At 44.7% G+C, this 25,399-nt stretch overlaps 1 protein-coding gene across 1 annotated transcript in view; it reads right to left on the bottom strand.

Moving 5' to 3' along the window:
- Positions 1 to 25,399, bottom strand: part of ISM1 (isthmin 1) — a 78,290-nt gene that overhangs the window by 28,374 nt on the left and 24,517 nt on the right. Inside the window, exon 2 of the mRNA XM_003252878.2 lies at positions 2,275 to 2,514. Within this exon, the coding sequence (XP_003252926.2) occupies positions 2,275 to 2,514 (240 nt within the window). The remainder of the gene's footprint in view (positions 1 to 2,274; positions 2,515 to 25,399) is intronic.

Below are 25,399 nucleotides of genomic sequence, written 5' to 3'. Positions count from 1 at the left end.
TTTACATTAGTAATTCTTAAATCAATTACACTGATATTATAGCTCAGTCCTCAGCATTATGCCCCAAGTGACATTCCCACCTCTGGGAAAAAGTGCTAGCAACAGCAGGCTTCAGATTGTTTTGGGCATGGCCTAAACGCCCTTGGGATGAGAACTGCCTGATTCTGGAAATAGAACATCTATAAACACGTGGATGAGCCATGATAGGAAGCAAGGTTGAGCAACGGTGTGAAGGCAGTGCCTTCCTTGCCAATCTGCACCTATTCCAAGGGGCTCCATTGCTCTTTATCACACCACGTGGCCAGTCCCTGGAGAGGGGCCATTGGAGCCAAAGACCTGTTTTTCCAGTTTATCAATTAAAACAATACAAGAATCACCAGAAATTTTAACTGGGGCATGTAGTGATTTCTGTGCATGGGTTGTTGAAGAGTGACCTCCACAACATTTGTCACTCTGTACTGTCGATAGAGCCCGTCCAACTTCTTCCCACCTATTGCGATCCACCTCCTTGGGACACAGTGCTTTTCCTCCCCTGTCTTCAGGATCCCTCCAGCACTGTTTTATGTGGTAGCTGGGATCTTCACACAGATCTAATTTATTGGAGGGAACAGGCCTTACATTTTTCAATTTCCTATAATCTAATGCAGCATTTTATATATAGCGGGGGTTGGTATTCTAAGTGTTCTCAGTGAGATTTGCGTGCCCCCATGACACTGGTGTTAAGAGCAAGACAACTCAGATCGACGAAACCTGATCTAAAACTCTATCATGCAGAGGGTGTCAGTCTGCGGAGAGAGAGGCAGTTAATGAAGGATCAAGTGGTCTGAGTCCAAGTTCAGGAACTTTCCGCTATGTAAGCAAATTGGCATTTGGTCCAGAGAGGAAAAAGTACAGAAAAGGTGCCCCTATACGAACAGAAAGAATTGGAAGCAAAGCTTACAAGTATGGGCTGGCTGTGGTGGCTCATACTTGTAATCCCAGCACTTTGTCAGGCTGAGGCAGAAGGATCGCTTGAGCCCAGGAGTTTGAGCCCAGCCTGGGCAATATGGCAAAACCCTGTTTCTACAAAAAATTAAAAAACGAGCTGGATGTGGGGGGCACACATTTGAAGTTCCAGCTACTCAGGAGGCTGAGGTGGGAGGATTGCTTGAGCCTGGGAGGTAGGGGCTGCAGTAAGCTATGATTGTGCCATTGTATTCTAGCCTGGGTGACTGAGTGAGGCCATCTTTAAAAAAGTATGGAAGCAGGCATATGAGGACGAGAGCTGGATAGGGGCTGGGTTGCCCGGGGGATGAGCCTCTCTCAGCCATCATGGGGACCATCTTTGGGAGGAAACAGAGAAAGGTACAAACAACATTCAAAATTAGGAGTTTGTCTCTGAATGTGGGTTGGGAGTCTGAGAGCCTAGATTTGAGCCCTCCAACTACTATTGACTGCCATGTGACTTTGGGTAAACCAAACAGTAACTTCCTATCTGGTGCATTATTGATAGTATTAGAAAAATGACATGGGCTTTGTCTCTTTCATGAGGGTGTTGGGAGGGTCAAATCAGATCCACATTTGCTTTGTAAAGTATACTGAGCTATTTCAGTGTAGATGAGAGTTACTATATTTAACCCCAGTCACCCTTTCTCTAACCTCCCATTTCCCACTGCTTCATCAGACCCCAACTGAGTGGAAGATAGTCATCTCTCCCCTAGGAACTCCTGTTCTCAACTTCCTTCCTCTTATTGTTTTGTAAGCCATGTATACTTTAGAGTAACGGAAGCTTGTCTCTTTATGAAGGAATTTCTGGTGTCCAAGGCAAGTTTAGAGGGGCATTAAGAGAAAGAGCTTTCCTGAGTGCTTTGAAATCATATTTGAAAACATGTGCCCAATCTGTTCACAGGTCAGATTGGCCTTTTCCTATAACTGCCACATTTCATCAATTTTGTTTTGTTTTGTTTTTATATTTCAGACTATTTTGTTTTGTTTTGCTTTTATATGTCACTGTCTCTTAAATTAGTATGTATATTGTAATCCTTGGTGTGTCATACTTTAATTGGTAGTGCTTTCTTCTTTTGAGTGGTTCACAAAATCATTGTGCATCTCACAATCAAGGGTGTCGCTTCATGAAATGCAGCACTGTTCTTATGGAGATAACATGATCTTAAGCAGGAATCATTAAGGGGTTAAGAAGAAAAGTGAGGTAGGGCAGCAGTTTCCACTGGAATCATCAGAAAACAAGAGATGGACTGTTTTGTTATCTCCCACCTTCCAGGTGCCAAGAATTACCTGGATATTTGGATTCTGCCCATTGATATCAGCTTTGGAAAGATCTGGAAAGTTTGGTAGATCAAGGAGAAAGGATCTGGGGCCATCTCTTTGCAATGAAGGGTGCCCCATCTCTTGTCGGAATCGCGGTCTGGGGAAGGGTTGGTGTGCAGCCTGGCGGTCCAGATGCTCCCCTGGTGCTTCTTTGGAGAGAGAAAAGCTGGTTTCTGATGTGGTGTCACTTCCCACGTTGAGGTTATTCTAAAACAAACAAACAAGGAAACAAACACCTGTTAAGGAGACACATGATTAAAAAATGTCACCCTTAACAGTCCATTATATTCAGGAGCAAGGTCAATTCCAGTGGCTGAAATTAAGCCAGTAGGGCATTCCAAATTTGTTTTGCAAACCCATGGTTTAGTTTCTTCATGTTTTAAAAGCCACATCATCAGAAAACTTCCAGCCTGGTACTTGGGAATTTTCTGAGGGTTAATGAGTTATAGGCTATTTATTAAGCTTCAAAGTACTTTAAAAATGAAAACAGTATTTTGAGGGAGAATAGGTGCTCATTTAGAGCTGGAACCAAATTATGTTTCTCTTCTCACAGCTTCAACTGATTAACCACCTTGGCTTTAGTTATCGCTCTAGTGTCCAGAGTTGGTTTCTTTTGTGTAGGCTATGGAGCGAAAGATCTGACCAAGCTGGATAAAGTTCTTGGGCCATATTATTGATTACATACATTCATCCATTTGTCTGTCCATTTGTCCATCAACCCATCCATACATCCACTCACATATCCATCTATCCATCATCCATCCACCCATCCATCTATCCATCCATCCATCCATCCATCCATCCATCCATCCATCCATCCTTCCACCCACACACCCATCCATGCAGTCAACAAATGCCAACCATGCTAGGCACAGGAGATACAGCAATAAACAGGATAGACATGAGACCTATTATTTTGAAATGTACAACTAGGTGAGGTAAATAAACAATAAATCCATAGATAAATAAATTAGATCAGATCAGAGAACAGTGACTACCAAGAAGAAAAGAAGATGATGGAGAGTGGCTGGGGAAAACCTTAGATAGGTGGTCAGGGAGAACCCCTCAGGGAAGGTGAAACTTGAGGCAAGATCTGAACAAGAGAAGGTGGCACCCTGCGATAATCTGGGGGAAGGACATTTTAGCAAAGGGAACAGCAAAGGAAGCACTCAAGTCCAGGATGGAAATGAGCTTGGCTGGTTTGAGAAACAGAATGGCCAGCGAAGCTGTTGTAGAGAGAAGGAGGGAAGAACCATAAGTGATGAGGATGAAGAAACGGGAATAGCCAAAGAAAAAGTCGTGAAAAGGCATTCTGAAATCTAGTGGTTTTATACTGAAAAGTGCAAGCCCACTGTTTTTCCCAGCTGTGAAAAATGTCTCCATTTCTTTATCACTATGGGGAAATTTCTCTAGTGATTGAGAAGTTACTGGACTCCTTTTCCAAACCAGCCTTTCTTTTTCTCCCCCTCTCCTCTCACAGAAGATTTACTCCAGCCTTCAGGGATAGCATTTTCATGTTTACTGGTGGAGAGAGACAAGGAGATAGAATTTCACCAGGCTTTGGGTCAGTGGTAATGTTCTTGTTATTCTTGGGCATGTTTCGGGGTTTGGGAGTGTATATTTCAGCACACTGTCTCCACACGCCCTCTCTGCCCCCCACCACAGTGCCTCTGACCCAGCCAAAGGGTTACATCTGGTATAAAAACACTCATGACTCTGAGCACCCAAGGTCAAGAACACTGAGGCTGAAACACACTAGCAGATACATATCTTCTTGGAGAGCTAGCCTTAGGGAAGGGATTATTATTTTTACTTTTATTTATGTGTCATTTTTTAGAGACAGGGTCTTGCTCTGTTGTCCAGGCTGGAGTGCAGTGGCACAATTGAGCTCACTGCAACCTCAGACTCCTGGGCTCATGCAATCCTCCCGCCTCAGCCTCCTGAGTAGCTGAGATTACAGGAACGTTCTACCATGCTCAGCTGCGAATGGATTTTTATGTATCTGTTTAAATAGGAATGGGGCTCAGGAACAAACTCACTGGTGCAGAGACTGCCTCTGAATGTTCGAAGAAGCCAAGGGGAGGGTGGAGATAGAGACCTTGTCTGTCACCTCTTTAAAACATGCAGTGACAGGGGAAAGCTGGCTGCTCTGCAGCATGTTTTTGCTCGCCTTTCCACAGCTCAGAAGATGTGGCCGGGGGCAGTGTCTTTGTTCACCTTTCCAGCCATCTCTCTGCCATGGTTTTCATCTCCTGGCACATCCTGGTAGAGGGAGTTGCCCTGACATTTTGAGACATTACTCAATGCAGCAGAGGCCAAATGTATTATTGTTTGAACATAGCATGGGGAGAGAGAGAGAGAGAGAGAGACAGAAAGAAAGAAGAAGAAAAAGAAGAAGAATAAGAAGGAGAAGGAGAAGAAGAAGAAAGGAGGAGGAGGAGGAGGAGGAGAAGAAGAGGAGAAAAGAGAAGAGAAGGAAGAGAAGAGAGAAAGAGAAGGAGCGAGAGAGAAGAGAAGTGAAGTGAAGAGAGGAGAAGAGAAAGAATAGAAGAGACAGAAGGAGTGAGAGAGAAAAGAAGAGGGGTGAAGGGAAGAGGAGAGGAGAGGAGAGAAGAGAAGAGAAAGAAGAGAAGAGAAGAGAAGAGAAGAGAAGAGAAGAGAAGAGAAGAGAAGAGAAGAGAAGAGAGGAGAGAGAGCATGCTATCTTTTCTCAACATAAGATTTCTCTATGACATACCAAAGGGGAGATAGCTGAATGCATTTGTTCCCTTGTTTTTTTCCCTTAATCTCCAACCCTAAACTTCTCCAACAACATTAGGGAGGGCAGTTAGATTGTCATGGAGGATTTCTTGTGCAGGATTTAGGATTACAAATCTTGGAAGGGGCCCAGATTTTGCTTCCCAATTGCTTTAGTACTTCTTGTAAATCAAGCCCTAACTTCATAGCCACAATGGAGGTATACTTTTTAATTAGATTAAAAATGAGGCTCTCTTTCCTTTCCCCTGTGAATGGAGTACTCTTCCTACTATGAACACTTACATTTTAGAAGAAGTAGAAAATGTGTTTTTGCTACTCTTTAGCATTTTGCCTAGATGTCTGAAAAAACAGGGACTAAGTCTGATTGATTGATTGATGTGACTCTTGAATTTTTCCTGGTAGGAAATTCACCACCACAGAGTGCTTCTGGCTTAGCCCCAGACCAAGCAAACCCCTTAAACTCTCTAGGGCTCAAGGACCTTGCATGTAAAGCAGATTAGATAATAAGAAGAGCCCTGTACCCTCCCCGTAGGATTAGTCAAGATACTTGGGTTGGGTTGTGTCTACACATGGAAAGAGAAGCGTCGCATTAGGGTCACTGGCTGGGCAGTTTAGGCCACAAGTACCTCTGCCGGGAATAGTCAGACAACTGGGGCTGAAGTATGTTTTGGCTTCAGTTATGCACACAATTGTGGCATTTCTCCATCTCTCCGAACCGCCGTGCGCCCCAGACACAGGCTTGGTGTTTGTAAAGTATTTGGAAGATGGGAAGTAATAAAGAAATGCTAATCACAGTCTCTGAACATCTGAGTTACTCTTGCACCTCTTCTAAAACATATTTAACTGTACACCTTGCCTCCTTGCAATGGCATGCCCCTAAGCTGTTAAGAAATTGGAAATCCTAGTATAGGGGAAGTGTGGCTAAGGATGGCTCATATAGAATGAAACCCTGTTTTATTCAATCAATAACAAGATTTGAGAGTAGCCATTATTTTAGTCATCTAGACTTTAAAGCTAGGGTAGGAGACAACAGACAGAATATCCTAGTAATGCAGAAGAAAACCTTTCTTCATCTCTTCTCAAAGGGACTTACTGCACATCCTCCTTGCAGAGCCCCCCTTGGAGGTCCTGGTTGAGGACATCAGTCCAGCTATCACCAAGTTCACTCACTGAGTATTCCACTTGAATTATTCCAGCAGAGTAAAGATTTTCAAGAGGGGTGGATCTCAAGGTTAAAAGTAAAATTTTTTGTGTTTTATTCAGGCAAGCAAACATTCTTCTCTGAAAATGATACCTTAGGAAAGTCTGGGAATTTAAGGAAAGCATCATGGCCATTCTTTCCAAAATGCCATTGAATTCATTCTGCCCCAGTTAAAGTGATACAAGGGGGCCTGCTCAGTTTGGGAAAATACTGCTTTACCCACAACCTGTCTTTGAGTTGAACATCAATCTATGAGTTAACGTTGACACTGAGTTAACATTGAGTTAACGATCTATGAGTTAACATTGACAATGCTGCAGCACCAGCAGCAATGTTTCCTCTTGTGACTATAATTTCAGAGCTGTGACTACCAATGAGAAGGAAAACAGAAGAAATGCAGCTATTAAATGGCTTATGCACATGAACTCTTCAATGGCTGAGGCAGGTGATCTTCATTGGTCAAATTAATTAGCTACTGCTTGGTGCCTCTCTCCTATTATTTTAGAACTTATCTAAAACAGGAATAGTAATAAAAATATCCTGTTCTTACAGCCTAGCATTTTGCCTTATATGGCAGTACTGCGGCAGACATTGCAATTGCCTGCCCAATGTCTAGTCCCCTCTTTTTCTTACTGGGTGTTTGTTTCAGGTAGCTGTGGACCTGGCAAAAACTATATTTCCCAGCATCCACTGCATCTGGGTGTGACCATATGACACAATTGTGCCCCATGAGGAGTAAGTGGAAGGTTCCGGACAGAACTGCTGAAAAGGAGTTTTCAGATTCGGTTTTGCCATTTGCCTTTCTCTCTTCCACTTTGTCCTGCCTGAAATGAGGAAACAGGGCTTGATGTGAAATGAGGCAGCTGGCAGACCTGAGGATAGAGGCCGTAGTCTAAGCGTGGTTGACTGGACAGATGGTGGGCTTAGGTCCCTGAGAGCATTATGGAGCTATCACGCTGGTCCTGGAATGGTGACCTCCATATGTCTTTTACTGTTATCATTAATCTTAATGTTAACATTGACAATGCTGCAGTACCAGTAGCAATGTGCCCTCTTGGGATTTTAATTTTTGAGTTGTGATGACCAAGAAAATTCTAAAGGTTTTGCCATTGAAAGTAATGGCAAAAACCGCCATTACTTTTGCACCAACCAAATACTATCACAATTGCAAGAGGTTTTTCCTCACCAAAAGGAACCAGCATTCCTTGGACAAATGGATTGAGTGCAGAGCTTGGGCGGGGAAGGCACAGATGAATTTGGGATACTTTCCTGCAACAAGAAGCAAGGAAGCTTTCAATGATTAACAGGGTACTCTTGAAAGAACACAGGAGCCAGCTTGACAGGTCCCCGTTGCTCACAGATCAGAGAATTTGGACAAAAAAAAAAAAAAAAAGAGATTGTACTTGACTGATGTACACTGAATCTATCAAAATCCATGAAGATACTCATGAAGGAGAGAAATCCAGAAAAACTACTGTTACCATTTGAGGTAGGTATTATAAAACTCCTTCCTTTGCAAATTGGTATTAAAAAGAAAGAAAGGTTTTCAGAGGAAGCAATGTTTGAACTGAAATAAAAAAGGCTTGTAAACGTGCAGCAGATGCATCAGGTTAAGAGAACAGGGAGCTGGGGAGGGGTCCAGGAGCTTTGCAGTCTTGGTGAAGGAGTCTCTCAGGTCTGACAGAGCTGTGGTTTATAGATCCAGAGGGTTTCAGAGCTGAAATGCGGTGAGAGTAATGATCAGAGACACCTGCTGTTTTCATATGAAATAACGGAGTCAAATATTATACACATCGGGCCCAATGCACAGTCTCAGCCCACCAGCCTTTGGTCTGGCAGCCTTCTATCACACTGCGCTGTGACTTGCCCACTAGGCTACCACTTCCCTGGTAGCATCCTCTGGGGCACTTGGAGGTTTGCTGAAGATACATGGTGCTGGGATCTCACCCCTCCTTCCTCATTCTCATCAGCTGGCCCTGGATGTCTTTGGGAAAGCTCTGCTGAGATGAATCGAGAAAAGAAAACCTCTCATCTTTAGGCTGGGTGCAGTTTTTCTCAGTTGACAAATCCGCACGTTTTAATCACTTGTGTCCTTTATACTGAGTACATCCTGGTCCAACACCAAGAATGTCCAATCACTGCCTCCAGCCACTGCATAGCTGGCTTTGCTCATCGTGGCTGTGTTTGTGACCAAGGTGGATGGCCATAGCCACATCTAGGGTCAGAGTGGTCAGAATGGCCAGAGTCCCCCAGCTGGTCATTTGACATCGGCAGATGAATACAAAAGAGAGGGAGTGAGGTTTTTGGACAACCAAGCCACAGGGCAAATTAGGATGAGCACTCCAATAGGAGGAAGACAAAGCTATGGAAATGGGCGATGCATCCTCTTTTGAAAAAAATGGGCTAAGCATCATTGTCCCAGTCTGAAAATAGCCACCTGCCCTATTCTGCAAACACCAACCAAGGACTGGAATCTGAAGAACAGGGTTGATTTCACCACTTTCAGAACCTCCAGAAGAGGCACAAATCAGTAACAAATTGTGGCTGTCTAGGAAAGTTTAGTACCTTTTCTCTTTAAGGCAAAAACTGGTAACTATTCCCCAGATTAACATAACCAGGCAGACTTCTTGGAGGCAGACTGGCTGGCAAATTTCTGAAAGGCAAAGAACAGGCCCTATCTTCAGTCTCCAAACTCCCTCCTCCCTCCTCCAGTTTCACAAGCTCAGGGGGCAACCAATAAGTACTAGTTGATGATAATGATGGCTAAAGTTATCACTGGGTAACGAGGGCCTAGTTAGATTTTGTTTTAATTAGGCTCAGGCTATAGGCCTCATTACCCCTAGTGTGGCTTTTATGTGGGATTCTAAAGAAAAAAATAAACCCTAGGAATCTTCTACTGGAGATATTAAAGAAGATATTATTAGCAATGCATTTGGTCTCATAGACTTTGAACAACAAACAACAGAGATTATAATTAATGTCACTACAGCCTCTCTCCTTAAAACAAACTAACAATATAGTTAATTAGCAATATGTCCTCATTTGGGGCTGGACATCTGCATATTATTATCGACAATGCTTGTTTCCTTTTTCCAGATGAAAGGAAGCCAAACTGCACCGAGGCACATGGCTGTGCGCCTTCCACATTCAAACACTCCATTTTCTTCTACCCACGATAAACACACTCGGGGCTTTATCTGTGCCGAGCATCGATTTTGTCTGGAACACTCCCACACATCTAAAAATAAGTTCAAGAATGCCACTAGTGGTATTTCAAAGGGAAGAGCAAAAGTTTTGCCGTTTGAAGAGAAAAAAGAAAATGGCACACTGATTATCTTTAACATGATTGAGGAGCAAGCACTCCTAAGATGAGAAAACCAGGAGAATGAATAAAGTGAGTTTTAGACCATAAAATCGGCTTTCTAGAAGGGGCACACTTGTTCTTAGTGCTCAGGAAGATGGATGGAGACCACGATCCTAGGAGTGGAAGCAGGGGGTGGTGCGGGCTTGTTGGACTTATTCTGAGAAGTGTTGGAAAGGGGCAGCCAGGACGCACTGGAGAAAAACTGCACCGCGAAGACACAGATAACAAGGTTGACCAGCTGCTGCTCTCATGAAGCCTGTGTGTGATGGCAATCATTCCCCTTCAGGCAGCAGGAACAGAGCAAATGTCAATGGCCATATTTTATAGCAAGCATGACAATGCAATGCCCCTTTAGGAACTATTCCTGGCAGAGGGGAAATGGCCATACGTGTGCTTCAATCTTTGCTGGGGACTCTGACGACAGCCCTGAGAGCCAGTGACACAGGCACATCATGGCTCAAGAATTCAGGAGGGTCTCAGTCCTGGTTTGGGAATGGAGCCTGCTGTCGAGGTCTGACTAATAGCTGAGGAATCCCTAGTTATGGTGGCAGAATGCATCATAACGATGTTTACTTTAGAGCTTGGCAGTGACCTCGTTTATTATCTCAGGCTTTAGAAGAAATGAAGAATGGGCAACTCTTTGCATTTGGGTAGGGAGCTGGCTTTGAGGTGGAGGGGCCACCCATCCCTGTGTATCTCTCCTCATTGAAGTCTTGGGGCCAGCTGACAAAATGGAGATCAACACTTCACTGGTGTGTCTTGAATACTTCTGTAAACTGCTTTGATCTTGAAAATGTGCAGATTATTGGTGAATTTTTTCAAGCTGTGCTTTCTCCATTGCTGGCAAAGAAAACAGAGTGGTAGCTTTTCCAGGACCAATTTCTTTTATGTCCTGTTAGGCTAAAGAATGAACTGAAATGAAGGATAAATTATTCTTTCAAGTGTAAGAAAACATGTAAGAAGCAGAGTACAAGAGTGGAAAGTGAGTTTGGCCAAAAAAAAAAGAAAGAAAGAAAATGAAAAACCCTTCACACATCACCTAAAACATCCCTGCAAATGTAGAGAGATGGAGAAATCATACTTTCCAGAACCACTTTGATAAAGCCCTTGCGGTGTGAGGCCAGCCATCCTCAGCATCCAGTTAAGGGCAAGGCTTTCTATTAGTCTTCCAGGCTACAGCTAACCAGCTCAGGGCTATAAAGGCCAGGCCAGCAGTGGCCACCAGGGGTCTTCCGTCCCTCCTCTTCAGCCCTGTTAGAGCACAGCCACCCCTTTAAGTCAAACTTTGAGCAAATATTTGATGAGTATGGATTATCGGTGATTTTCCAAGTTGTGCTTTGTCCATTACCGGCAAAGAAAACAGAGTGGTAACTGTCTAGGACTCGTTTTCCAGGACCCAATTTGAAGAGGCACCGGATCATTAGTGCACCTAAAAGGCCCAAGTATCTAAGTCCTCCTACGACCAGAGGGAAAGGGTGTCGAACAGGACACCAGAAGGCAAACATCTCCTGCAGTGATTCTGTGTCTCCCTGCAAGGAATGAGGGGATCCAAGGCCCAGGCCAAGGCTGATGTTCTGTTGGTGAGAGGGAGAACCTGGAGATTAAGCCAAAGGACATGGATGGCAGAGTTCAGAAGCTGAGGTCTGGGGTAGGGGTGGCCTGGGGACCCTTGCCAAGTTATTATCCTAATTAAGGAGATGGATTCTTCTCAACACTAAAGTTAAGAACCCTCACTGAAACCTATTGCTAATCTCTCTGCTCCAAGTACTTCTAAAATGGGTTTCAAAGGTCATTGGACCTTAACCTTGGAATCCTGAAAAGGGTTCAGGGTACTGTGGAAAGGACTGGGGCCAGGAGTTCAAGGTCCGGGTCTGGGTCCCAGCATTGCCTCTTCCTGTTTTGTGAGCTTTGGTAAGTTATTGCACCTTTGCACTTACGGTAGACTGGTTGGCAAAAATGTCCACAAATTCTTCTTTTCTCTAAAGATCCATGCCTCGGGTAGTTGCTTCCACACTCTTTGAGCTTCTTTTTTTTTTTTTTTTTCTTTTTGAGACAGAGTTTCACTCTTCGCTCTTGTTGCCCAGGCTGGAGGGCAATGGTGCGATCTTGGCTCACTGCAACCTCTGCCTTCTGGGTTCAAGCGATTCTCCTGCCTCAGCCTCCAGAGTAGCTGGGATTACAGGTGCCCGCCACCACCACGCCCGGCTAATTTTTTGTATTTTTAGTAGAGACGGGGTTTTACTATGTTGGCCAGGCTGGTCTTGAACTCCTAACCTCAGGTGATCCACCCAACTCAGCCTCTGAAAGTGCTGTGGTTACAGGCATGAGCCACTGTGCCCAGCCTTCTTTGAGCTTCTTACTGCGGCCAAAGGGACAACAGTTAACAGAGACTTGAAAAGCACTTGTGCCTTAGGATTGCCTATTTTTTTTGCTCTTTGGAATGCTAAGAACACTCGGTGAAGAAGGCCAAGCTAGCCTGTTGAATGGTGAGAGATGTGTGCAGCAGAGAAAATTTATACCAGATTCACCAGCCTGCCAATGGCCAGTCACTCAGATGGAGACCGTCCTAGACCATCCAGCCCTGGCTGAGCCTACCCAGGCTATGAGAGCCACCCTGCTGACCTAGAGAGTCATGAGAAATAATAAATCCTTGCGGGTTTCAGCTAGTGAACCCAGTGTGGTTTGTTACACAGCAAAAGCTGACTGATATAGGACCTTGGTTATTTATTCTGTAAAATGACCATGGTGAGGTAGAATGAGAGTTGCAGAAAGCCTCTCACTCTATTCAGCTCTGACCTCCTCGGAATGGAATCCTAAAGAGACACTTGTTCTGGAGAAATTATTTCACACTAACTTCAAAAAAAAAAAACTCCACTTTATTCCAAATGCTGAAAACATCAAATTGAGGGTGGGGAGATTAAATAAAAATCCAGTGGTTCACAAATGCATGAAATGTAGATTCTATCTACAATGACTAGAACATCTTCTCCTTTCTCTCTATCCTTCTACCTGTTAGCTCAAAGCTGGGTAAAACCTGTTGGAAAATTCCAAAGCCCTGCCAACGACTTTGTTCACTGACAGGTGCTTTTTTGGTAATAGCTTCATTGCCAGTTTTTCAAAGACTCGAAGCCGAGACTTAACAGTTCTCCTTTGTGCTTTCATGATGCACCTGTGCAGCTCTGTGTGCTGCTAGAAACTAGTAATGCCCATTTATTAACAGGACCCCCCCACCCCCCGCCGACACTGTAAAACAATTATAGAGCTGTCGTAGGCCACATATGGCCAGAGGTGAAGAGAAAGCTCCTGCCACCAGCACCTGTTCCCTTCGCCACCTGCCTGTACAGATTGTTCCTGTTTGGACTGCTGTTCTGTTCTTCTCTAGGGAAATGGTGTGATTCCTGCTTGGAAAACTGGCAGCTGATGCAATTGTGGGCTCTTGACTTAGCTTAGCTAACTTTTCTCTATAGGAAGCTGGGCTGTTACCTCTATTCATGGATTCATTCAACAAACACTTCATCGATATTTATTATGTACCAGGTACTGTGCTAGGGTGAAACAGTGCCAATAGCACATGGCTTGTTAAGACAACTTTTCCAAAACTTGGAAGTGAAGCAAAAGGGTGACTGCAAGTTTATCACTTCGTACTGGGGAAAATATAGTGTTTGAAAAAAGAGGAGCGTCATGTTGAGCATGTTATTTCCCTGGGGCTCGAGCTTTCCCACCCGCAAAATGGGTAGCATCTGTGTGGTAAAAACACTTCTTTTCTCCTCTTTATTATTCCCTTCTCTCATTAGCCTTCTCTAGCACTCACTCTTACATTGTCATATTTTCTCTTCACTGTTTTTCCCCTCAGGACCAGCTCCTATCTTCCCTAGTGACAGCCACACCTCCACCTCCTCCACCTTTTTCAAATGTCTTCTCCGTGCTAGCCTTGCTCAAACGCTTTTATGTATCACTTCTACCAATTGGTTCTCAAAGCTTCCCACTGGGTGGATATAATTATCATCACCTCCATTGTACAGATGAGAAAAATGAGGTTTGGAATCCTGCCAAAGTCACCTGGCTCATACTTACTAGGGGTGTGTGAATTCTGGCTGACTCCAGGGAGGATTTAAAGCTGGACCAGCAGAGATAACAAAAGGTAGCCTGTGTGAGTTGCAGCTGACGGGGAGAGTGAATGCCTCTTCCAACAACCTCAGTGTAAAGAGAGTGCTCAGAATGCAGAGAAAGGACCAACACTACCAATCTCCAGCCTCTCCAAAAAGATCCACCTTGAGGATGGAAGGAGCGGTCAGTGTTTCAGTCATTTGATTTTAAAGCCATTTTATCTCCATGATCTCATGATCCACTATTAAAATACAACTAGTCCTGAGAATAGTCATGCCAGACCTGCCTGGTGGGGGCAGGGCACAAAATGGGTTTTCAGATCCAACTCTCCATTTTTACAAAGCACAATCTAGAGGATCCTTTTTTTTTTTTTTTGAGATAGAGTCTCACTCTGTCGCCCAGGCTGGAGTGTGATGGCGCAACCTCGGCTCACTGTAACCTCCGCCTCCTGGATTCAAGTGATTCTCCTGTCTCAGCCTCCTGAGTAGCTGGGATTACAGGCACCTACCACCACGCCTAGCTAATTTTTGTGTTTTTAGTAAAAATGGGGTTCCACCATGTTGGCCAGGCTGGTCTCAAACTCCTGACCTCAGGTGATCGGCCCACCTCAGCCTCCCAAAGTGCTGGGATTACAGGCGTGAGCCACCATGCCTGGCCTCTAGAGGATCTTTGAAGAGGAAGGTGGCACATGAGCCAGGGCCCAGGACACAGGGTTTCGAACTCCCAGCCTGATGCTCTCCTACTGGCTACTTGGGTGTCACTGCCTAGTGGATCTTCATGGTTTTCCAGGACTAAATTACAAACTGTCTTTCCCTTTTTGTGACTGCAGTCTCAACAAAAAACCCCACGAACTTTACTAAATATCCTTTGAATGAATGAACGGCTGGTTGTCTGGCTGGATGAACAAACAGGATGTCAAAGCTGATAGGCAGGGGCACAGTGGACCCCTTGTAGTTTCACTTAGGTCTACCATGCCAGGTACATTGTACAATTTGCGCATGGTGCAAAGATGTCTGCTGAGGGGGCAAGTAATGGCTGAAGTTGAGACTGGAGGAAAGGATATTGTCTTCCCAGAGGCAATGACTTGTTGTAATTCATATAGAGGCTTACAAGTGCTAATAGATGCGCTAGTGTCACACTTTTTTCTGTCTACTCTACCTGCAAAGTCTTTCCTTCCCTTATCCGTATAGAAAACTCCTATGCATCCTTTAAAACCGTATTTAGATACTGACTTCTCTGTAAACCTTCCCTCATCTTCAGCAGAGTTAATCCCTCCTTGCTCCTCATGACTTCTCTACCATATACATACTTCTTTTCTTTTTCTATACATTATTGGACATTTATTCATCTTTGTCCAGTTTCTGGCTAAAAACACACACACAAATAATGACTGAACAGTAAACTCAACTCTACAATGGGGTAAATTATATTAGCCATGTTAACATCTTCAAGTCCTTTATGACTTGCTAACAACAAAAAGAGCATTTTATCCATTTTTTCAAATTCCTCTGCCACTGTTCTAGTCCAGGCTGCCATCATTCTCTCTTCCATCCTTCAAGTCTCAGCTTAAATGTCACCTCCAGAGAGGGAGGACTTCCCTGATCATCTTATATAACCAGTGTGCTTTCCCACCCTTTAAAAGCTCCCCTCTATCATTCTGCTTATTTCATTTGTAGTATTTATTAGCTGAAATTATTCTATTTATGGGCTTTCCTCTGTGTTGTGGTCCCTACCAGGATGTCAGAACCATGAGGCAGGGACCGTGTCTGTTCTGTCACTTCTGTGCCTCAGCACTTGGCCTACAGCCCAGTACAGAGTAGGACCTCACTAAATGCTCTCTGAATGAATGGAAGGCACAATGAATAGATGGAAAAGGAAGGAATGACAAACAGGTTTTCAATGCCCAATAAGTGTGGCCACACTTGACTCCTCCTACATCTCTCGACCACGTGTGGATTCTGAGATGTGGGAGGATGAGAAGCAGCTCTGGCAGAGGTGGAAAAGTTCTCCCTGGCTCCGTTCCTGTGTTGGCCCTTACCTGTGTGGTGACCCTGAGTCCTGGCACAGGACGGCACAGTCATCTGCCTCTGAGTGATATCACGGGCAGTGCCCAGCTTCTCCCTTTGCCCAGAGAGAGAATGTAGAGACTGTGCTGGAGGTACCAACAGCTCCTGCCACCTGCCTGTGACCAAGTCACCACTGAGCACCCAGTAAGTGCACCAAGGAGCAGCCCTGGCAGAGCAACAGAGAGCAGCAGGGGTTTAGGAAGCAGGTGCAGAAACGAGGCTCAGCAGGAGATGTGGGGGGCAGGTATTTTGCTCTCTTGAATTCAGTTCTGATTCCGAACATTTTCTGAATCTGCTTGCTGTTCTTCAAAGTCAAATATGAATTCAAAGATTTTCTACTTGTATGTACATCTGTTTATACTTATATATACACATAAAGCGTATGTATATGGTTATATAAATATAAATATATATTTGCAGATATAAATACACAATTTATTTATTTATTTGTTTATTTATTTTTGAGATGGAGTTTTGCTCTGTCTCCCAGGCTGGGGTGCAGTGACGTGATCTTGGCTCACTGCAACCTCCCCCTCTTGGGTTCAAGTGATTCTCCTGCCTCAGTCTCCCAAGTAGCTGGGATTACAGGCATGTACCACCATGCCTAATTTTTGTGTTTTTTTTTTTTAGTGGAGATATGGGGTTTTGCCATGTTGGCCAGGCTGGTCTTGAACACCTGACCTCAAGTGATCTGCCACCTCAGCCTCCCAAGGTGCTGGGATTATAGGCATGAGCCACTGTGCCTGGCCCATAAATACACATTATAAGTGTGTTTTTACGTGTGTGTGTAAACATACACATATATTTATATATATACAGATATGGATGTGTATGTGTTATTTTAATTTTAGCTGTGTTTTTTTAATTTTAAGATATCTGAAGTAGCCCATTGTTTCCTAACTGAGCTCACAGAAAAACTGATCATGATACTGAGTTATTAATTTAATTCATATGTTCTCAAAATGGGGGTCCCAGGCCAGCAGTGTTGGAATCGCCTGGAAATGTGTTAAAAATGCTGATTCTCAGGTCCTCTCCCCCGTGGAATCAGAGCTTCTGGGGTGGGGCCCAGCAGTGGGTGTTTGAGCAAGGCCTCCTGGCGATTCTCTGCAGGTGAGGAGCAGTGGCTGAGACTCGGTATGAGCTATCATTCTGAATGGTACTTTGGCAATGGGAGATGCTTTCCAGGAAACACAGGGCTCTCAAAGAGTGCAGTTTTATCTTGGAAAAGCATAATCAGATCAACAGCAAATGAGCTCCAAGGCATCCCATCCAGCCTGGGGAGACCCTCTGAGTGGTCACCCACTCCTCAGGGATGCCCCTATGATAACACCGTCAGGGAAGGCAGAGCTCCTCACCCTCCGGGTCCCTGGGTGAAGGAAGCTGCACACTGAGCAAGTGACATAAGAGATCAACATGCAGGGTGAGAAGATCAAAAACCCTGAAGGTGGAGGATGAACTGTGAGACTTGGTTCCTTCCTGCTTTTCCCTGCACCAATAAATGCTAGCTTTGCCAGGCCCGCTTGGGTAGCAAGTACCCCAAATGGGGCAGCAACGGGCCTCCAACTGATTGCTCCCTCACTGTGTGTCTGTCTCTAATTAAGCCACACAGGTCCATGGGGAAGGACAGGTTGGTTCCAGATTGGCCAATGGATGAGATAAACTTTTCTAGCTCAGAGGTCTGGCAGAAGATTAAGCGAGATCTGAGAGCGGGGCTGGGAACCCTAGGTGGGCCTAAGAGAGAGGAGAAATTATCTGTCAGTAAATGAGAGAAGTGGGAAGACAGAAGGTGAGAGACAAGAGAGAGTGGAGAAAAACAGTTTCCTTCAGTTGCCCCAAACGCCAAGTTACTATCATCATGGTTTTAAGATGGCTCCTCTTTTTTTTTTTTTGAGACAGAGTCTCGCTCTGTCGCCCAGGCTGGAGTGCAAGTGGCGCAATCTTGGCCCACTGTAACCTCCGCCTCCCACGTTCAAGTGATTCTCCTGCCTCAGCCTCCTGAGTATCTGGGACTACAGGTGCCCGCCACCACACCCAGCTAATTTTTTTTTGTATTTTTAGTAGAGACGGGGTTTCACCATGTTGGTCAGGCTGGTCTCAAACTCCAGACCTCAAATGATCTGCCCGCTTTGGCCTCCCACAGTGCTAGGATTAGAGGTGTGAGCCACTGTTCCCAGCCAAGATGGCACCCCTTTACACTGAAGAGCTCTCTGATGCCACAAAAGCCTCCCCACGATGAACCCATCAGCAAGGATAAATCTCAGACCATCCAACACCTAACTTGTAGTTTTCCTGATTAAAGCAATGATTCATGTATGAAGAAGGACAATCTACTTGTTCCCAGCATGTACACAGCAGCCATCATCAAAGCCAAATGGTCCCTACTCCAAGGAAAAAGCATAACTTCCTGAGCTGCATTCATTCACCATCTCCCCTGTGCACTTGCTCCCTATTCTTCCAGGGACATCTTCCAGAAAAGAGGCCTGAGGGATCCATTCACACTCTTGTGTCTTAAGCTCCATAGACAGGGCCAACTGCTGCCAAGAATCCAACCCAAGAAAATGCTCTTTTCAGATAAATCTCCCAGTCCCCAACTGGAAAGCTCATGTAGCAAGCAGAGCTTTGCTCTCCTCCAGCAAATTTATATCTCACCCTGGGAACATGTCATTTGCTTGCTTCAGCTTGGACTCTTCCACTTACTCCTCAAGTCTGCAGATATACAGATTGGCTTTTAAGGTAGAGCCAAACCCATTTTTAACCAGAGTCCTGGGTATTCAGTTACTAAGAGTTCGGCTCCAAGTTCTAAGTGCTCACCCTCCCCAGTGGCGTACAGAAAAGTCACACGGTAAGCAAAAAGTTCTCCAACATGGCATGCTATACAAACTTATGAATGGCTTCTTTCAAAATCCTGACTTTTGAAAGCAGGCTCAAGAAGGTCAGAAGATAGAGTCTGTTACAACTCTCACTTGCTCTCTGACCAAAGGAAATATATTTCTAGCTCTAGCTTCTCCAAAGAGAAAGTCTTATGATCTCTACCTCCCAGATACCAAGCTGGTCCCCTTGCTCCCTGCACCTCACTTTCTCTCATGCCCTGAGCCATGATCTCAGGCCCTGAGCCTGACTCACAGAGGATCCCATCCCCAGAATTCTGCCTTCCCCCGCAAAGTGGACTTTCTCCCATTCTGGGTTTTGAACAGAGATTCCACGACGCATGTTTGATCTCTTCACGCTCCATTTTCATTAGTCCTTCACACTCTCCATCACTTGGAAAAATACAAACAGCATGGTTCAGTTTGAAGGTTAAGAACTGACAGTCTCCATAAACATTTTTACAATAAAAGCTGACTTATCCACTGCCAGAATTCAATGCCTGTGGAAGGGGGGTGAGATAGAATGGAGGCAGGGAGCGGGAAGTGAAAACCTTCAACATCAGAAGGAGAGGACAAGTGCTCACCATTCAACTACTGGGTGAAAGAAATCCCCAGAGTTTTGCTGGCCAAAAATGACTGGGTTGATCTCTGAATAATTAAAGTATTATAGGGAGGGAGGCAGAAATCCAAGGAGCAGAACAGCTAAGGTATAAATTCCTGACTTATGGAAAATACAAAGCAATCAATGGTCATAAGTTATAAAATTTCGAGGTCATGAATATTAAAAGTGGCCTATGAAGAGATGACAAAATAATTGTCAGGATGTTTTCAGTAGGGAGAAGCAGAGGGTAAAATAGATGGGGGCAAAGGAGACCTAGAATGTGAGCCACACTCATCCTAAACCACCCAACATACTTAAAGGCTGAAATTACCTAATTAGCTGGGATTCATTTTGATGGTGTGTGGGCAGATGAGCTGCAGGGCATGTATCCATTTACTCATTCAATAGGTAATTACTGGGAGCCAATTACTCCATTCCAAAGACTGGAAATACAATAGGGAGCAAGATAGACATGAATCTTACCCTCACGGAGCTTACAGTCCACAGCAGGGGTTCCCAAATGTACATCCTGATGCCTCAGTCACATCCCAAACCATATAAATCAGACAGGCAGTTTGGGGAAGGGTCCAGGCACCAGGACCTTAAAAAGATCCCCAGGTGATTCCAATGTGCAGCAAGTTTTGGAAGCCGCTTGGCATGCTTAACTGTGTTGCCATGGTTTGCCCAATCAATGAGGACCAAAGTATTGCCCATTACTCACTCCTTTCCCGCTCTGTTTGCTAAAACTCCACCTGCCCCCAAGGACTTCATTCTCACGTCTTCAGTACGTGTGAAATTCTCTGCAAGCTGAATCGACTCTGAGCCTTATCAAAGGAGTTTCCTAACTGAAAGCACCCAGCCACATCCTTGAAAGCTAGTAGGGGCCCTCGTTATTCCAAACCTAAAATTGGACACAGTACACAGTGTATAATCTGGTAACGGTATAAAATATTTGAAACCCAGGCCATCCCAGAAATCCTAAGCCTCCCGGCTACCCTATCAACGTGGTCGTTTCATGGCATGAACCCTGGGAGCAGACTACCAGCAGTTTCCCATTTCCAGGTTTCTTTGTGAAGGTAGAAAAAGAGAACATGCTTGATAGCTCTTCCTTCTGTTCACTGTGAGCTTTTATATCCAGTTCCCCTGGAAGCTATCAATGGAAATCCATTATAGACTTTCTTGGGCCTCCTCCTGGATTTTCATCAATTTGGAAAGGAAACATTACATTAAGCCTTTTCTGGAAGGCCCCAGGAATTTTTGCAAATGAGAAAAAAGGAAAAGAGAATGCAGAAAGAAGTCTGCTTTAAAGTTGTAATGAACATGCCAGGAAACAAAACAGAACAAAACGAAAAATGATGGAGGCTGAGAAAAATGGTTCAGGAGAAGTACTTCCCTTTGCTTCCCATTGTGTGTTCCGAAAGGCAAAGTGGTCCCCACTCGAACCACCAGAGCCTGCCAGTTGGCCAATTCAGCAGCATTCCACGACAGAGATTAAAACCAACTTTATGACTGTGGTATAAATAATAAAGAGCCTGGCAGGGTTTCCTTCCAAAATGAAAGCTCGTTTATTTTCCGAGGTGTATAATTTGGTTGTAAATGTTTCCTTTGGGCCAAAACATCCTCAATTGGGTTTTTGCCTGGAACACATCACTACTTTGCTGGAGAAGAATGGACTCCGTGTGGTCCTGCTGTGTCTGTCCACCTGGGGCACGGAAGGGTTCCAGTTGGCCTGCCCGTGTTTCACGTCTGGCGGCAGTGGTCTGCTGGCAGAACTAGGGGTGGGAGGCAGGGGAGGCTGGCCTGGAATGGCTGCACCAGCTCCTCAGCCCTGTTCCATCTGCGAAATGGGCAGGCTCGCAGCTGATCTCCCTCCTGCCTGTTTTCAGTACCTTTCAGTGGTGAGGAGAACAGAAGATCACTAGGAACCCTGATTCCTGTGAGATTTGGCTTTTTCTCCCTAGATCTTTGTGTCCTTATTTTATTTATCTTTTCAAAAATCATCCCAAAAAATTCTACCCAGCAATGAGTCATATTCGGATAAAGGCAACAGGTTCTTTGCAGGGCTCCCGACCTGACCACATGTATGTGGGGCCTGAACTTGGCCCATGATGTTTAGCCAATCTTACCTAAACATAAACAGCTTTTTCTCCTGTACAAGCAGGTTACGAAGTTACAACACTTTCTACCAGTATTTTCATGTTGATCAACTCTCTTACATCATATACTTTCACCTTGCTTTCCATTTGTCCCTTCATGTTAATTCAAAGCCAGTGCTCGGTTTTGCAGATAGAAATATATTTATTCCACCGGCTTCCCCCTCTCACCCCCAAATGGCCGGTCATGCAGAACAGGGAAACATCTGCGGATCAAGGGAACGGCCTCAAAAGTCATCATATGCCATCCCTTCAGGTTGTTTCAAACTGTCCCTCTAACACTGGGTTTCGGATGAAGGAGAGGAAAAGAAGTGAACTGAAAGGGGAAAACAAACTGAGCACATTTCACCCTGGGTATATGTGAAGAACACTGGCAGAAATTAGTATTATGAGGCCTGGCTCAAGAGGTAAAGTTCAATGGTCTTATTTATTATGAAATCGCTTGCTGGGAAATGGTGCAGAATGCTTTTGCTAAACTCAAGATTCTCCTGAGATTGATCTTGAAGCAGTATGTCAGGCAAGGTGTTGCATTAAAAAAATAGCTTCCTCTGGAGTGGAGACATCTCACTGGTAAGGCCCATCATCTTTTCAAAAGAGTATGAAATTTTCCAGTGTTGTGGTTCTTCCAGGACAGTTCACACACCGGCAATGCAGTTCATACTCAGCTTTGTGTATAATCACCTGCTGCTGGACATCAGATCCCCTGTTGCTTCAAGTGGAGCAACAAGAAATGTTCATAAAGAAGAATCAAGTGAAGAAATGATAGAGAATAAGAATATCTGACAATTTGTGCACACAAAGAAATGTACTACTATGAATCGGGCAGCCACAACCTCAGTCTCCAAGTAACTTGCTGGCTCTAGCTCATTTCTTCCGCACTTTTGGACGCCGCCATCACCCACATAACCCACCTGGAACTTGGAAAATCAGGTTTGCACAGCACTTGGAAACCACAGTACTGACACACGATGAACAAGTCATAGAGGAAACTCCGACTTTCCTCTGTATCAGACTCACAAAGGCAAGGGATTTAGACCACTCCTGTTGCATGAATGTCACTTTTGCACTGTGGTTAGAGGATTTTGTTCTAGGACACACACATCATACTGGGATAAAAGAGAAACCAAGATCCTACTTCTTTTTGAAAACCGTAATTCTTTCCTACTTCACTACCTTATGTCAATACATCGGAGCCTCCGGGGCTGTAAGTCACTTCCTGTCGTGGTCAGGTTTCATCTCCTTTATGAAGCTTTCAATACTTCTCACAGTTCCCAGGTGCAAACACGACTTGGCTGAAAGTCATTTTGAATTCAAAATATTGCCTACAGAGGCCTAGATGGTGGGTTTTGAGAAATAATGATCCCTCATGCTAAAGTCTCTCTTTTAAGTTGCTCCTACCTACCTACCTACCTACACACACACACACACACACACACACACACACACACCCCTCACTTTGCTGCCAGAAATGCTGTGGTTTCAGCCATGGCATCCGGCAAAGGTGTCCTGGGTCATTGGAACCCTCCTGACCTGTACAGGCTACAAGCTACTGACAACTTCATCAGATGGGCAGATGTGAATCAGGGGTCAGGACGGCACACGCTGACACTTAAAGACACAACATTTCCTGACGCTGTGTTTTTGGTAAGTTGAAAAGTTTACTTCACAGAAGAACAAGAAATTGCAGACCCAGGCCCTCTTTCTGTCTCTAAATCTCTTCTTATTTTTTTTTAGATGGAGATTCACATTTTTTTTTGCCCAGGCTGGAGCTCAATGGCATGATCTCGGCTCACTGTAACCTCTGCCTCCCGGGTTCAAGTGATTCTCCTGCCTCAGCTTCCCAAGTAGCTGGGATTACAAGCATGTGCTATCACACCTGGCTTTGTATTTTCAGTAGAGCCGGGGTTTCACCATGTTGGCCAGGCTGGTCTCTAACTCCTGATCTCAGGTGATCCACCTGCCTCAGCCTCCCAAAGTGCTGGGATTACAGGCATGAGCCACTGGGCCCGGCACTATTTTTTTCTTTTTAAAAAATCTCTGTCTCGCTCCCTCCTTTCCCCTGGAATGGTTTAAAAAAAAAAAAAAAGAGAGAAGGATATTCATTACAACGCAGGAGTTATCAAGTGACTCTAAATTGCTTTATTAAAAACCAAGTCCAGTCAGGTGGTTTTACATTGAAAAGAAAAGATATGAATGGAGAATCCCACATCAGTTACTTTCTTCTTATAAGGCCAGGGCATTGTGGGATTGGACAAGGCCTTAGAACTTGGGAATTTAATCTTGGCTCTGCCATTGTCCATTTCAGGCTAGTAGGTAAACTTTCCGGGTCTCAGGTTTCTCATCTATGAAATGAAAAAACAGTATCTGCTCTGCCTCCTTAAATGTGGTGAAGGCATTTTGGAAAGCACAACACTCCCTGACCTTCCAGACTTTCTTGGGCACTTTCCATATGCAAGTAGCTACACTGCATGCCATGGGTGTAACAGAGGAGTAAGCTACGACTGCTGGTCACATGGCCCTTCCTCTGTCCTGGCAGGCAGAGTGGGCAGTAGGGATGCTTCATACCCACAGATAGGCATGGAGCAGGAAGAATGCAATATTCACTCAATGGATGACCCATGCTGTGAGGGTTCAGAAGTGGGCCCATTTCTACCTTGACAGTTCACAGAAAAACTTTTTTTTTGAGACGGAGTCTCGCTGTGTTGCCCAGGCTAAAGTGCAGTGGCACGATCTTGGCTCACTGCAACCTCTGCCTCCTGGGTTCAAGTGATTCTCCTGCCTCAGCCTCCCGAGTAGCTGGGATTACAGGTGTGTGCCACCACACCTGGCTAATTTTTTTGTGTGTATTTTCAGTAGAGACAGGGTTTCACCATGTTGACCAGCTGGTCTTGAATGCCTGACTTCAAGTGATCTGCCCACTCAGTCTCCCAAAGTGCTGGGATTATAGGCGTGAGCCGCAGCGCCCAGCCCACAGAAGAGTTTTTGTGGCCTGTCCAGAATTTTTGCAACTGGAAAGAGGGCAAAGAACATCGGAGTGGGTGGGTACAAGGAATAGTGAGAGTCTAATTTGGCTGAAAATGCAGCCTGTAAATTGAGGGGCAGGAAAGGTGGGTCAGTTCCAGATATGGAGTTCCTCAGTATCTGTTTTGAGGCATGGAAAGGGGAATGATTGGAAGTTTGTGAGCAGAGGAGAGCAACAGTTTAGAAAATGAAAGTATTACTTTGAATTGACATGAAAGGAGAGAAACGAGAAATGAAATAAAATGAAGGAATTAAGGAAATCTGGAAAAGTAAGGACCCATGTAACTACACTGGAGTGTGCAGGGGAACTATCACTATTGGGACACACAGGAATGGGCAGGTACATGTGGAGGGGAGTATGGCAGGCAGCTTCTGAAATGGCCCTCAATGACCCCACCTCCTGGAATACACAGCCTTGTGCAATCCCCTCCCTTAGAGTGTGGGATGGAGCAAACGACTTGCTTCTGACAAATAGGGTATGGCAAACATGATGGAATGTCACTGAGATTAGGCGACAAAGACTGGATTTTGGCTTTTGCTCATACTCTTTTTCTGGCTTTATTCACTTACCTGCTCTGATAAATTCTGCTGCCATCCTGGGAGCTGCACCATGGAGAGGCCCACATGGCAAGGAACTGAGGGCTACCTTTACTGTAGCCTGCGAGAGGCCATGGGCCAAGGGATCCAGGTAAGCTGTGTCTGAATTCCTGACCCATGCAAGTTCTGAGATAATAAACGTGTGTTCTTTTGAGCAGCTACGGGGTAGCATAAGTATGGGGTAATTTGTTATACAGCAATGGATAACTAATACAAGAAGGAAGATATTTAACCAACATGGGGTGGCAGGGAATAAGTGCTTTTTGGTATTAAAATGCCAGACTCATGGTCCAAAGTTGTGCATGTTCTTTCTTCTAGACTTTTTTGACTTTAGGAACATTTTATAAAAAGAAACCTT

Source organism: Nomascus leucogenys, chromosome 11 (genome assembly GCF_006542625.1).
Source record: "Nomascus leucogenys isolate Asia chromosome 11, Asia_NLE_v1, whole genome shotgun sequence".
Lineage (NCBI taxonomy): Eukaryota > Metazoa > Chordata > Mammalia > Primates > Hylobatidae > Nomascus > Nomascus leucogenys.
The sequence above is the reverse complement of the archived record's forward strand: the minus strand, read 5'-3'. Positions and strand labels throughout refer to the sequence as shown.